The sequence below is a fragment of the Tenrec ecaudatus genome, chromosome 12 (genome assembly GCF_050624435.1).
Source record: "Tenrec ecaudatus isolate mTenEca1 chromosome 12, mTenEca1.hap1, whole genome shotgun sequence".
Taxonomy (NCBI): domain Eukaryota; kingdom Metazoa; phylum Chordata; class Mammalia; order Afrosoricida; family Tenrecidae; genus Tenrec; species Tenrec ecaudatus.
The window spans coordinates 51,021,747-51,036,135 of NC_134541.1; the positions used below are offsets into that span (position 1 = coordinate 51,021,747).

Sequence of the window (14,389 nt, forward strand, 5' to 3'; positions counted from 1 at the left end):
GTCCTATTTGCACCCTGGCTAAATGGTCACTTCCGTATGCCCCTTCTGTGAAAAGATGTCCAATTGTGTACAGATGGACTTTGGATCTCCACTCTGATGCCTCTCCTTCTCAATGATATAATTGTTTTTGATCTTCTGATACCTGATCTGGTTGACACCTTGTGATCACACAGGCCAGTATGATTCTTCTACGTGGGCTTTGTTGCTTCTCTGCTAGACGACCACTTGTTTAACTTCAAGCCGTTAAGTTCCCAGATACTTTATCTTTTAATAGCTGGACACCATCAGCTTTCTTCACCACATTTGCTTATGTACCCATTTTGTCTTCAGTGATCGTGTTGGCAAGGTGAGTATCACACAGTGCTAGGTTATTAGAACAAAGTGTTCTTGTGTTGAGGGAAGACTTAAGTAGATGCCTAAAGTCCATCTGCTACCTTAATACTTTAACATATAAATATATGTCCATAGGACAATACCTCTATTACTCTATATCAATATGGTTACATATGTATATGCCTATATTTATACCTCTATATATAGTTTCTGCCTCCTAGTTCTTTCCTCTATTTCCGTTTCCTTTCCTTCTGCCCCACGATCATGTTCACCCTTCGGTGGGCTCTCAGTAATTCCTCTCGGCTACATTACAATTGATCAAATACCACCAGGCATTCTGCACCCTCCTTGCCCCATAGATTTTAGATCCCTTGTTATTCCCCTGTCCATGAGTTTGTTGGCTCCCCACTCCCTTTCCTCTGCCTCCTCCTCTCCCCTGCTGCCCCACCCCCAACCGTTGGTCCCTTTGCTTTCACTTCAGGATTGTTTGTCCTGCCTATCTTATATGGATAGACATATAAAATAAAATTTTAAAAGCCTATAAATAGTCCCAGGTCTATCTGCTTTTATGAATGTCTTCCAACCAGGTTTGATGAGGTGCCAAGTACTGACCCCCGAGTCAGAAGTCTATTTTCGGGATTCCTCTGATGCTCGTGACTTTGCTCCCCTTGATGCTCTGTTGTGGTCCCTGTATGATTCACCCTGCTGAGTGTGTGTGGCGTGGGGGGATCACACCAGACACACTTCCCGCACTGTGTCTCTGGTGTTGTCCCCCATGCCCCCATAGGCCAGTAAGGGGATGTTGTGTCTCATATTGGGGTCAGGCATACAGTCCTCTCTGTGCATTGGCTGTTCTGAGCAGGAATGTTTTCCTCAAGGCTTGGTGGGCCAGGATGAGGTCCACTCTCTCCCTCTTAGTTTGCTCCTATATGGACAGGAAAGATCAGCCATCCTCCCCAGATATATCTTTAGTGCTGTCCTCTGCAGTACATTCTTCTAGGAAGGGGGTCAACGTAACTCAGATTGGGGCCACCCTGCAGTCCTCTATGTTAATGGACTGCTCTATGATGGTATGTGGCCCTTAGAATGAGGCCTGGCCTTTCTTGTTCCTGTGGAGACATAAGGACACCCTCCCTGTGGATGGGTTAATGCCCTTTTCCCCCACTACCATTGTCTGCCCCCGCTTGTTAGTTGGCTGCCATATGCATCCCTGGGTTGGGTCTGACCCCAGCCAGAGTGCCTGGTCCTCAACCTAGACATTATGCATTAAGTAACTTTTTCTCTGTTCCCATTGTGCTTGCTGAGCTTACCTCAGTGGATTCATGTTGTACTTGTCCTTTGGTGCTTGGCTAACTTTGCTGAGCATAATTTCCTCCAACTCTTCCCATGAGATGATATGCTTTAAAAGTTAGTTGCTTTTAAAAAGAGTTCTTTATACATCATCACGATCATTTCTAATGCTCCCTCCCCCCTCTGGTATTCATTGTTTGCTCCCAAATTTCCCTCATCCACCCCAACCCCCATGTAACCCCCCACCCCGCCTCCCATCTCCATCCCCAATAAACCATTGTGTCAGTTATTGTCTCTATGCCTCCAATCCTGTGCTTCATAAACTGGCAAACCTAACAGAAACAAAAACAAAGCAAACCAGGAAAAAAGAAGAAATAATAATAACATAAAGATAAAAATAAAGAGTAAGAAAGAAAGAAAAAAACAGCAAAGAAATTTCTGTTGTAGAACAAGCAAAAAATATTTAAGCCTAGAGGAAATTTAGGTTGTATCAAGAGAGAGGTCAACTGACCAAGTATCACATTATACCATAATTGGGTCCACCACAATCAAGTTCACAGTAATGTCTGACTGAGAGTGAAGCTGTTGGGGCCCCTCCCCTGTGGCCAGAGGGGATCTGCCAGAAGCTTATTCTCAGTAGAGACTCTGCAGATGAACTTTGGACTCCCACCACCCTCCATAGCCTCCTGCAAATTGGATGTTCACAATTTCAGCTCTTACACTTTTCCCTTCATCATATTTTGATTTTATTATTGTTATCTTTGGATAACACTGGCTGGTGTGTTTCTTCAATGTGGACTTAGTTGACACCTCACTTAGATGGCTGCTTGTTTAAATACAAGCCTTTAGGACCCCAGACACTATTCCAACTGGTAACAGGCACCATTTGCTTTCTTCACCACACTTTCCTATAGCACACTGTCTTCAGTGAGCTTTTCATGAAGGCAAGTGTGGAGCAGGGGCCTTTTTTTCCCCAACCTTTTATTAGGGACTCATACAACTCTTATCACAATCCATACATGTACATATATCAATTGTATAAAGCACATCTGTACATTCTTTGCCTTCATCATTTTCAAAGCATTTGCTCTCCACTTAAGCCCTTTGCATCAAGTCCTCTTTTCCCCCTCCCTCCCCGCTCCCCACTCCCTCATGAGCCCTTGATAATTTATGTTATTATTTTGTCATATCTTGCCCTATCTGGCGTCGCCTTTCACCCCCTTTTCTGTTGTCCGTCCCCCAGGGAGGAGGTCACATGTAGATCCTTGTAATCAGTTCCTCCTTTCCAACCCACTCACCCTCTACCCTCCCAGTATTGCCCCTCACACCCCCGGTCCTGAAGGTATCATCCACCCTGGATTCCCTGTGCCTCCAGCTCCGATCCAGACTTGCAAGGTAGAATTCAGATCATGATAGTGGGGGGGTGGGGGGAGAGGAGAAAGCATTTAGGAACTGGAGGAAAGCTGTATTCTTTATTGGTGCTACGTCGCACCCTGACGGACTCATCTCCTCCTCTAGATCCCTCTGTGAGGGGATCTCCAGTGGCCGACAAATGGGTTTTGGGTCTCCACTCTGCACTTCCCCCTTCATTCACTATGGTAAGATTTTTTATTTTTGATGATGCCTTATACCTGATCCCTTTGACACCTCGTGATCACACAGGCTGGTGTGCTTCTTCCATGTGGGCTTTGTTGCTTCTGAGCTAGATGGCCACTTGTTCACCTTCAAGCCTTTAAGACTCCAGACACTAGCTCTTACGATAGCCGGGCACCATCTGCTTTCTTCACCACATTTGTTTATGCACCTGTTTATACTCAGCAATCGTATCATGGAGGTGTGCATCCAATGATATGATTTTTTTTGGTTCTTTGATGCCCAATAACTGATCCCTTTGGAACCACATGATCACACAGGATGATATGTTCTTCCATGTGGGCTTTGTTGCTTCTGAGCTAGATGGCTGCTTGTTTGTCTTCAAGCCTTTAAGACCCCAGACGCTATCTCTTTTGATAGCCGGGCACCATCAGCTTTCTCCGCCACATTTGCTTGATCACCCGCTTTGGCTTCAGCAGTTGTGTCGGGAGGGTGAGCATCATAGAATGCCAATTTAATAGAAGAAAGTATTCTTGCATTGAGGGAGATCTTGAGTAGAGGCCCAAGGTCCTTCCACTACCTTAATACTAAACCTATAAATATAGGCACATAGATCTATTTCCCCATCCTCATATATATATATTTGCATGTACATGTCTTTGTCTAGACCTCTGTAAATGTCCTTTGCCTCCTAGCTCTTTCCTCCATTTCCCTTGACTTTCCTCCGGAGCAGGGCCCTGTTATAAGAACTAACTCTTCTTGGATTGGGGCTAGAATTACGTAGGAACCCAGAATCCATCTGCTTGTTCCAGATTATGAATGGCTCTGGTTGACCTTAGTGGTCTTCTTATAACAAAACAAGACAACAACAACAACAAAGAAAAAACCCCAAACCAAAACAAGCAAACAAAAAAACAGTGCCTTGGGGTATAAGGCGATTGCACTGATAACATCAATAATTTATTCAATGGCATAGAATTTAAGGTACTGTTAATATGAGGAGTGCATTGAGTACAGTACACCTGCAGCTACAATCCATAAGTTATTGCTTTGTATAGACAGAATTCTTAAATGATTGAGCTCTGCTCACACTGAGCATTGGGGTTAGTGTCAGGGGAGACTTTTCTGTAACATTCCTTCCACGGGGAGCTCCTTGCCTGTCATCGTAATTACCTGTCATATTCATGGAAGGGGAGCATTGAGGTGTCAATATATGGTCATTCTAGGTCTTCTTTCATTGGACACCCACTAAGCCGTGGGTCCCACCCTAGGTCCAACTACCACCATTTCCACAGTCTTGGGATGACCATCATTGACTTTTTCTCCCTTCAGGGAATTTCAGTCCTTAGTCTAAGTGTTGTAGAAAGTTTAGAGGTAGAAGCCCAGTTTGTTCAGTTGGGTTTCCATGTTGAGTCCTTCTGGTGTGGCCCTTGGGGGATGCCATGTTCCCTGGAAGGCCAGCATCTGAGATCACCTTAGTGCCTAGGCCATGGCATAATTCACCGAGGGTTGGGTAGAAACTTATTCAAAATGTCTCCCCAAGAACACAGAACCGGATTTATTCCTCCCTTGGGTTTCCTCAGGGAAGTTGTTTACTGTGTAGCACACCTTCCCAACGTGAGGTTGCTTCCCCATACACCCACCACAGAAAGGCCCGTGCCTCCTCTGAGATGTAGATGCTCCCCTCCCCTGGTCTGAACTGGATTTTCCAGTAAAGTTCCTTTTTGGAGATTTTTCTGATGACATGCATATAAGGAGAGGGTACAACATTTTCTATGGCTCATTGGTTGGTGGCTGCCAGAAGTATTTATTTGCCGGCATTTCTTGATGAGGTTGTGTTCTTAAGTCCAAAGGCTTGAAGAAAGTTGAGGCAGATTCTGACATTTGAAAGTGGGCAATGCTCTATAATTAGTAAAACCTGAAGACCATGGCAAAGGTGAAGGCATGAGGTTCATGGGCTGCATTCTTCTTCCCTACAATCCAAGTCCAGAAACTCGATTCTTTAGAACCCTAGCCGTAGCTGAGGTTAAGCCTTTATCTCTGCAGTCCCTGAAGTCAGTGAATGCCTCAAGGAAAAGTATGTCTGTTCTGCTGACAGAACCAAAATCATGGCCAATGGTAGCAGGACCTCATGGAGCCAACACCACGCCCCTCGGGTAGAAACAGATCATAAAAGAAAAAGCATTTCCCCCCCAGACCTAACCTTAGACTATCACTTTAAATCGTGAAAAATAGAGAAGAGATCAAAGGAAATTATATATTATTCAAACCACATTTTCTGGGAGACTTACAACAATTTCTAGTAAGATCAGAGCACTATACCACTCTAGGAATCCCTCTTTGAGCAACACCTTTGTTGAAATTAAAGACAAAGCAACAGGGATGCTGATGATGTAGTAAAAGGAAACTGTCTATGAGAAACCACTGACTGTAGATGTTTCATAACACAGTGCAGTAAATACGCCACTCACATATCTTTTCTCTCACAATTCAGAAGCCCTTGTATATATATTGACATTTTGTTTGAGTGTGTTGAACTCCATTAAGTTAGAGACCACAATGGTGTTCTGTTACCATAAGTACTTTTCAGTCTAAAGTTCTTTGGTTTATTCATCCCATCAGCCTTTGAAATTGTCTGACAAGACACTGTTTACTTTTTAAAATTTCTAGTTTGTCTGTGAAGGCTTTGCTGATTTACATTGCCTGGGGCCCAGAAGAATTCATCTTCTGTTGTTCTATCATGGTGGCCACAAGCTACAAACTGTTACTAACCATGCCTGAAGCAACAGTGGATTCATTTTCTTATTTAGTGAGCAGTTCAGAGGGAGATGGATTTGGGCATTAGTTTAGCTGGGGCCTGATTTCCTGAGGGCTCGGGATGTTCAGCTTATGAGTTTGTTCTTTCATCCTTGTGTCTTACAGTCATATGAGGGATGTTACTTTCCTAAATATCATATTCAAGTTCAAAGCAAGAACAAAGGCCTATGTGTTAGGCTGGGTTGTCTAGAGAAACAAAACCAAAGCCACTGATATACATGTAAGAAAGAACTTTATATCAAGAAGGCATCCACGCCCAGTTTAAGTCAAGTCCATGGGTCCAATGCTGGTTCAGATTCTCAGAGCCAAAGACTGATGATACAGAAAGGGTCAGCAGGATGCAGCAATGCCACAGGGCAGAGGGCACAGAGCCTCATAGATCCAAGATCCAAGTGGGAACCTGGCAAGATACCAACAGCTCCCAGATTGACTCCCAGGGCCAGTGACCCATAGGGGTCGCCCCTGGAAGAAGCCACAGGATCCCAGCAAGTAGGAAGGGTGAAGGAGCCGTGAGAGGCGGTGTTCCAAGTGCCTCTCTCATTAAAGCACACCCTCAAGGACATATCATGAGGCTGTGAATTGATTGATTGATAGGTTGGACTCCGCCCCTACTTCCATGTAGATGCGTGTTAGCATAAAATCTAACCACCACAGCTGACTTCAGTTGAAATTATCTATTCTTTACAACACCTCATAAACTTGATAGAGAACATGCTATATGAGGGGTTATGTCCCCTAAACAGATTTTCCTCCCAAGTTTTATACACACACACACACACACACACACACACAAAACAACCTTATCACACAACCATTATCGTATGGGGTTTTGAAATGATCTTGACTGTCAGTGCATCTATCTTGCGCACTTGTCTGCTGTTTCTACAGATTCAAGTGTTAAACTACTTTAAAGTATTCCATTCTGACGGATGGGATCAAGCATGTACATGTGGGAAAAAGTAGGATTGTACCCGAGGCAGGAGGGGTGGGTGGCTGATAAGTGCAGCAGTCAGATGTAGAACCATCGTTTCAGGCTTGGCTGTTCCAGCGCCATCATGAGGTTAACAGAAGTCAACTCAGAGAAAGTGCCCAAGCGTGTAACTGGCTCAAGAAATTTTGGAGTTCGTTTTGTTTCAGATGGAGCTGGCAGTAGTGTTCCAAATGGGCAACAGTGACTTTATATCTCTCTACCTGTCGTGTCTTGGTTCGACTTCTTTCTGTGTTGCCTGCATCCTCAGAGACTCTGTCCATGTGGCTGCAGTTCCCAGCAGCCTCAGCCTCAGATGGCTTTAGCACTGGCCATTTCAGAAGGTGAGAACACCCCTCTCCAAGCCTCTCTTGGAACGTTGTTGAGCCCCTAGCTGACCTTTGTTGATGGGACATTTTGGTGGCCATCATGGGTCATTTGCCTCTTCCCTGTGATGTGGGAGTTGGAGAGGACTGTCGGCACTTCTCAAAAGATGCTGAGGGTCAAAAAAATGAGAAAGATGTCTACTGCTGAGGATGCTGAAATTAAAAAGACAAGGCCGTGGAATTCTTTGTGATGCAAGGAACAGGGAAGCTTAAACTGAAACTGTTAAAACAGGGCTATGTGATTTTGTTCAGTCCAGAGGGCTATGTGATTTTGTTAAGTGCTCTGGTTGTTTCTGACTCGTGGCCAGTTTAACTTCAAGTCAGGTTTCCCCTTCATATGACAACAGAGGAAATGCTGGGGCTCCCAGTGAGAAAATCCTCCCTCTGGAAAGGACTGTAGAGCCTTTCTTTCCATTTGGTTGAGCTAGCCTGTGTCACGTGCCCACCCTGAAGCCAAACATCACTAGAGGAATACTGAGCACTTGAGTGGCCTATATCAATCGGTATGTACTTTTGGGGGGAAAAAAGCCAGTGGTCATTGTTCATATGAGGCAGGATGTATATTTTAACAAAACTAGGGTCTTGTTAGAAAAGATTGAGGGATGGGTACATGGGATAGGTAAGGTGGAGAGGTGGTTTCTGGCCAGAAAGAAATTACTCTGCGTCGGAATCAACTCAATGACATCAGGTCAGTGTGCATCCATATGATCAGGAAAAATAGGTTAGAGAAAATTGATCAAGAGGGATATCCATGGCCCTTTGCTTAGGTTGACTTTTGAGAAGCCATTTAAAAGGCATGATGAAGTGAGCCAACATGGCAAGTCAGAACACTCCCAGAGAGCCACTGATACGGGTCCTGGATTCTAAAATCCTGTGAGAAATATCATGGCATGCCTGGGAACATGGAGGTGGATGAAAGAGGAGTCGGAGGCAATGGAAACAAAGAGGAAGTTGGGCTCAGGTCCCATATGGACTATCTGCCCTATGATTAAGACGTTCAATTCATGACGATAGAGAAGCGTATTGAAACTCTCTGGCTTTTGAGCACAGTGTGGCTTCTCCCCCAGCCACTCCACCATAAATTGCTTCAACTTCTTTCCTCTCTTCTCTTACAGGCCATGTACATGTTCTACGCACTGGCTATTGTGTGTGATGACTTCTTTGTGCCGTCCTTGGAAAAGATCTGTGAGGTAGGTACCTTGGTCTTCCTGTGCTTGACTCTCAAGTTCCACAGCTCCAGGATTCACAAGCCCAAGGCAGGCCGTGACCCCTTAGCCAAGACTCGGAGAATTCTCTGCCATGCAACATAGCCTCTGGATGCCAGGCATGCCCTCCTTGACAGCCAGTATGACTTTCTATAAACCTGCTTAGACTCTGTGTCCTGATACTCGGAATTTCACTCAAATAGATAGATAGTTTTCTTCTGCTCCATTCGGCATAGGGTAGTTTAAAAGTACTGTTTGTGCACTTTTTCTTAATTTCCTTTCCCTCTTTCAAAACGTACTCTTCTTGTAGCCCTCTCCTCTCCTCCATTCCTTTCTCTTCCATGTCCTCTGCTCTCATGTTCTCCTCAGGGACTCAGGGGAGGCTCTCACCGTCAGATGTCTGCAGCCACACACCTCCGCCAAGCTTCCTCTCTGCATGTGCAGAAATGCTCAAAGCTGAAACCTCGGTGGTGATGAAAGAATTGACACACAAATCAGCAATGGACCCTGTGAAAAGGCATCACACTGAACACCAGGCTCAACCCTAGTTAAATCCTTTTCATCAACGATAGCCAGCCTGCCAAGGACTCTCAGTCCCCGCCCCTTGCATCCCTCTGTCCGCTCTGAAATGTACTTTCCTTTATCTGAAAACTTTCCATTGCATTTTATTTTGAGTTCAGAACCCCAGTTTTCAGAAGGGGTCTCTCCCAGACACACTCCCATCTGGAACTCAGATTTATTTATACCAGCACTTCTCAAATTGTACTACCCCTTCCCTACTTTCTGCTAAATTTCTGATCTAAGAATTTCGCTTATAACAAATTCCCGAGTGACACGGGGGATTCTGATCCAGGGAGTACACTTTGAGAATATCTAGCTTAATCCGTTTCTTCAAAATCCTAGATGCTTATTCGATTTTTGTACTCTGGAAAATAGTAAAAATAAGTGATTACAAACTAATCACAGCCACACAATGGATTGTGGAAGTATGAGAATGAACGTGAATGAAATGTATTTGAGGTAGACAGTGGGTAGCTGTGGAGTCCCTTTGAGCAATATAGTTTAACCTAGAATCAGGGTCACCTTTGTCTAGAACAAGAGGAAGCAGTTCAGTCCCTATAATTGGTATGATTTCAGTAATATCTGAATTACAATAATGTTTGAGGGTTTCTTCTTCACATAAAACACAATCACTCCCACACAACAATTTCCCCCCTAATACCATAGTTAGGACCCCATCTTAGAAATATAACTGTCAAAATGTGTTCACCCTGGTTGAGAAGCTCATGGAATCTGCATGCCTATATACTTGCTTGTAGGAAAAGACCATTTAAGACCTAAAAATGGCACCAAAAAGAGGAGCAAGGGGGTTTTTGGTTTTGTTTGTTTAATAAAGATAGTGGGAGGAAACAGACAATGCAAAGGAAATAAAATATTAAATGAAAAAAAGTTGACTTGTACTTACTGTTTTCCCCACCATGTGTCTGTCCGTTGTCACACTGTGGTGGCTTGTGCGTTTCTGCGATGCTGGACACTGTCACTGGTCGTTCAGATACCAACAGGGTCACCACAAATGAACAGGCCTCCGCAGAGCTTCCAGACTCAGAGCTGACTACGAAGAAGGACCAGCATGTCCACTTCAGAGGAGTTAGCTAATGAAAAGCCTATGGGTAGCATCAAAACATTGTTAGTCACTGAAAGCCTCCTGTCTATCAGCAGAACATTATCAGGCATCATGCCAGAGGATGAGCTTATCAGGTCAGAAGCAACTCAAAATATGACTGTGGAAGAGCCACCTTCTCGACGAAAAGTCACCCATAACGATGCAGCTGGAGTGGAGCCTGTGGGAGTCAAGCGTTCAGGACCTTCATCTGCTGATGGGACAGGGCTCAAAATAAGGAGACACAGCTGCAAACATCAATTAATCATTTAAACGTGGAATGCACAAAGTATGAATCTAGGAAAATTGGAAGTTGTCACAAATGAAATAAAACATATAGAGATTGATCTTCTAGGGATTCGTGAGCTATAATAGACTGGCATTGGCCCTTTTGAATCAGAAAATCATATGGTTTGCGATGCTTACGTGACATAATTTTGGAGAATGGTGTTGCATTCATAGACATCAAGGACATTTCAAGAGCCGTGCTGAAGTACAATGCAATCTGCAATAAGGTCATGTCTCTCCCCATACAAGCCTGTCTAATCAGCGCAATTATTATTCAAATGCATGTAACAACCACTAAACTGAAGAATTTGACTAATGCCTTCAGTCTGCAATTGATCAAATAATAGTCATGATACATTGTTAATTATTGATGATTAGAGTGCAAAAATTGGAATCAAAGAGGAAGTAACACTAGTTGGTAAATGTGGTCTGGGTGATAGGAAAGATGCTGGAGATCCTGTGATAGAGGTTTTCAAGACCAACCACTTTGTCATGACAAATACCTGTTCAAAAGCACAAACAGCAACTATATATGAGGACTTCTCCAGATGGAAGATACAGAAATCAAATGACTACATATATGGGAAAAGACAATGGAGAAGCTCAATATCAGCAGTTAAAACAAGGTCAGAGGTGGATTGTAGAGCAGACCATCAATTGCTCATATGTAAGTTCAAGTTGAATTTTAAGAAAATGAAAATGAGTTCATGGAAGCCAAAGTATGACCTAGAGTAAATCCCAACAAAATTTTAAGAGCATCTTAAGAACAGATTTGATGCATTACACACTAATAACAGAAGACTTGAGCAGTGGGTTGACATAAAAGAAATCATACATGAAGAAAGGGAAAAAGGCATTAGAGACAGGATAGAAAGAACAGAACAAAGTAGATGTCAGAAGAGACTCTAAAACTTGCTACTGATTGTAAAATATCTAGGGCAATGGGGAAAATAGTTACAAAGCAAAAGAGTTCAACAGAAAATTTCAAAGGGACATTAGAGAAGTTAAGGTAAATATTAGAATAAACTGTGAAAAGACGTAGAGTTAGAAAACAAAAATAGAAGAACATGTTCAACATCTTGAGCTGAAATAACCAAAGGGAAAAACTCAAGGTTCAAGTTGCAATACTGAAAGGTTCTGTAAGAAAAATATTGAACGATGCAAGCAGGATTCAAAAAGATGGAAAAATATAGTCAATTGCTGTACCAAAAATAACTAGTAATCATTCAACCACTAAAAGAGGTAGCATATGAGAATGAACCAATGGTGCTGATGGAAGAAATTCAACCTACGCTGAAAGAATAAGCCAAAAACAAGCCTCCAGGAATTAATGGAATACCAACTGCAATGTCTCAAGAAGCTGAGGAAGTGAAGACATTTGGAAGATAACTATCTGACCAATTGACTGCTGAGAAAGATGTCCCAACCATACCACCAATTACAGAATAATATCATTGCTATCACATACAAACAAACCTGTGCTGAAGATCATCCAAAAACATTTGCAGCGGTACTTTGACAGGGAGCTGCCAGAGTTTCAGGCTGGATTCAGAAGAGGACTTGGAACAAGGGCTATCCTTGCTGATGTCAGATGGGTGTTAGCTGAAAGCAGAGACTACCAGAACACTGTTTACTTGGGTTTCGTTGACTCTGCAAAGGCATTTGACCGTGGGATCATAACAAACTGTGGACAGCCTTGGGAAGAAGAGGACTTTCAGAACACTTAAGTAAGTGTGCCTGGATCAAGAGGCACTTGTGGGACTAGAACAAGGTCATGCTGAGTGGTTTCAAGTGAGGCTTAGGTGTGTTATGTGTCAGGGTTGTAGCTTCTCGCCATATTGATTCGATCTGTAAGCCAAGCAACTCATCAGAAAGCTCACTTCTATAAAGAAGCATGTGGCATCGGGATTGGAGGAAGGCTTATTAACAACCTGCCATGTGCAGATGACACAACCTTGCTTGCTGAAAGTGAAGAGGACTTGACACACTTGGTGATGAACATCAAGGATTGCAGCCTTCAGTATAGTTCATAATGCAACGTAAAGAGAACCAAAGTCCTTTCAACTGGACCAGTAAGTAGGTAATGTCATGGTAAATGGTCAAGGATTTTGTCATGCTTGGATCCACAATCCATGTTCATGGAAGCGGCAGTTGAAAGATTGGGTAAATCACTTGCACAAGACCTCCTTAAAGTATTAAAAAAGCAAGAATGTTACTTTGAGGACTAAAGCGTGCCTGACTCGAGCCATGGTATTTTCAGTTGTCCCATAAGCACGTGAAAGTTGGACACCGAATAAGGAAGACGGAAGAAAAATCAATGCATTTGCTGTTGGCCAAGAGTACTGAAAGCGTGGCGGACTGCCAGAAGAGAAACAAAATCTGTCTTGGGCAAAGTACAGCCAGGATGCTCCTTGGAGGAAAGATGGTAAAACTTTTTCTCACTTACTTTGGACATGTTATCAAAAGAGAACAGGCCCTGGAGAAGGACATCCTGGTCGGTACAATGAAGGGGCAGCACAGAAGAGGAAGACCCTTGATGAGATGGACGGACAGAGTGGCTGCAACAATGAACTAGACATAAGGCCAATTGGGAGGGTGGTGCAGGACCAGGCCTTTTTTTTTAAAATCATTTTATTAGGGCCCCATACAACTCATCACAATCGATACATACATCAATTGTGTAAAGCACATCTGTACATTCATTGCCCTCGTCATTCTCAAAACATTTGCTCTCCACTTAAACCCCTGGCATCGGCTGCTCATTCCCCCCCCTCTCCCCGCTACCCCCTCCCTCATGAGCCCTTGATAATTTAAAAATTATTATTTTGTCATATCTTACACTGTCCGACGTTTCCCTTCACCTACTTTTCTGTTGTCCGTCCCCTAGGGAGGAGGTCACATGTAGATCCTTCTAATCGGTTCCCTCTTTCCAACCCAATTGTGAGGATGTTGTAGGACTGTGCAGTGGTTCACTGTGTGCCTAAGAGTCACTATGGGTCCGCTCCAACTTGATGACAACAACAAACCCGTGGGGGGTAAATTCTGCTCTGCTCTACTCTACAGGGTCACTATGTGTTGGAATGATTCAATGGTAGTGCATCAAAGGAGACCCTACGTGATACAAGCAGTTCATATGTTTGGCTGCTAACCAAAAGTTTGGTAGTGAGTGTATTTAGGACACCTCAGACTAAAGATGTGGCAAATTGTTTCACACAAACTAGCCATTGAAAACCCTGTAGGGAAGTTCCACACTGACACACGTGGGTCACCATGATTTGCAGTTGACTTGTTGATAATCAGAATGTACCAGAAACTGCTCACATGTCACTGCCAGTGGAGCTAATTTTAATTAGCATTATCCCCTCTTTACAGAGTAGGATATCAGAATTACAAGAAATTGGTTGACTTGTCCCAGACTACACACTTAGATAAAGGTGCAGCTTAAATTTGAACTTGTTGCTCTGACTCCTTGGCCTCCTGACATTACCTTTACCCCCTTAGCAAAGAAAATGTGGCTCAGGATATGCTTCTTTTTGGCACTATCCTACCTTTGAGACCCACAGCTAGAGGTAAGGGATGCAGACAAGAGAGACATCAGCTCGGGTGGCATTTTCCAGAGCTACTCCAGCTCCTATATCCGTAGTCCAGACTCATGTGCAAGCTCAGTCTAACAAGAAAGCAGAGTACATGCCTGTTTCTTATGAAGCCGTATGAATCTTCCTCTTCAAACAGTATGAATTGCTGCGGAAGCATTATGAGTGAAGGACAGTTAGGATGAGAAAAGAATTTACATATATTTTAATCCCAGTTTGTTACCATCTTCCAAGAGCTGTGGGACTGATTGCCTTTG

General features: G+C 43.5%; 1 protein-coding gene across 2 annotated transcripts in view; it reads left to right on the top strand.

Moving 5' to 3' along the window:
- SLC24A3 (solute carrier family 24 member 3) overlaps positions 1-14,389 on the top strand; it is a 420,646-nt gene that overhangs the window by 282,297 nt on the left and 123,960 nt on the right. For both annotated transcript variants that reach the window (XM_075564035.1, XM_075564036.1), the window contains exon 4: positions 8,502-8,576. In XM_075564035.1, coding sequence (XP_075420150.1) covers positions 8,502-8,576 — 75 coding nt within the window. The remainder of the gene's footprint in view (positions 1-8,501; positions 8,577-14,389) is intronic.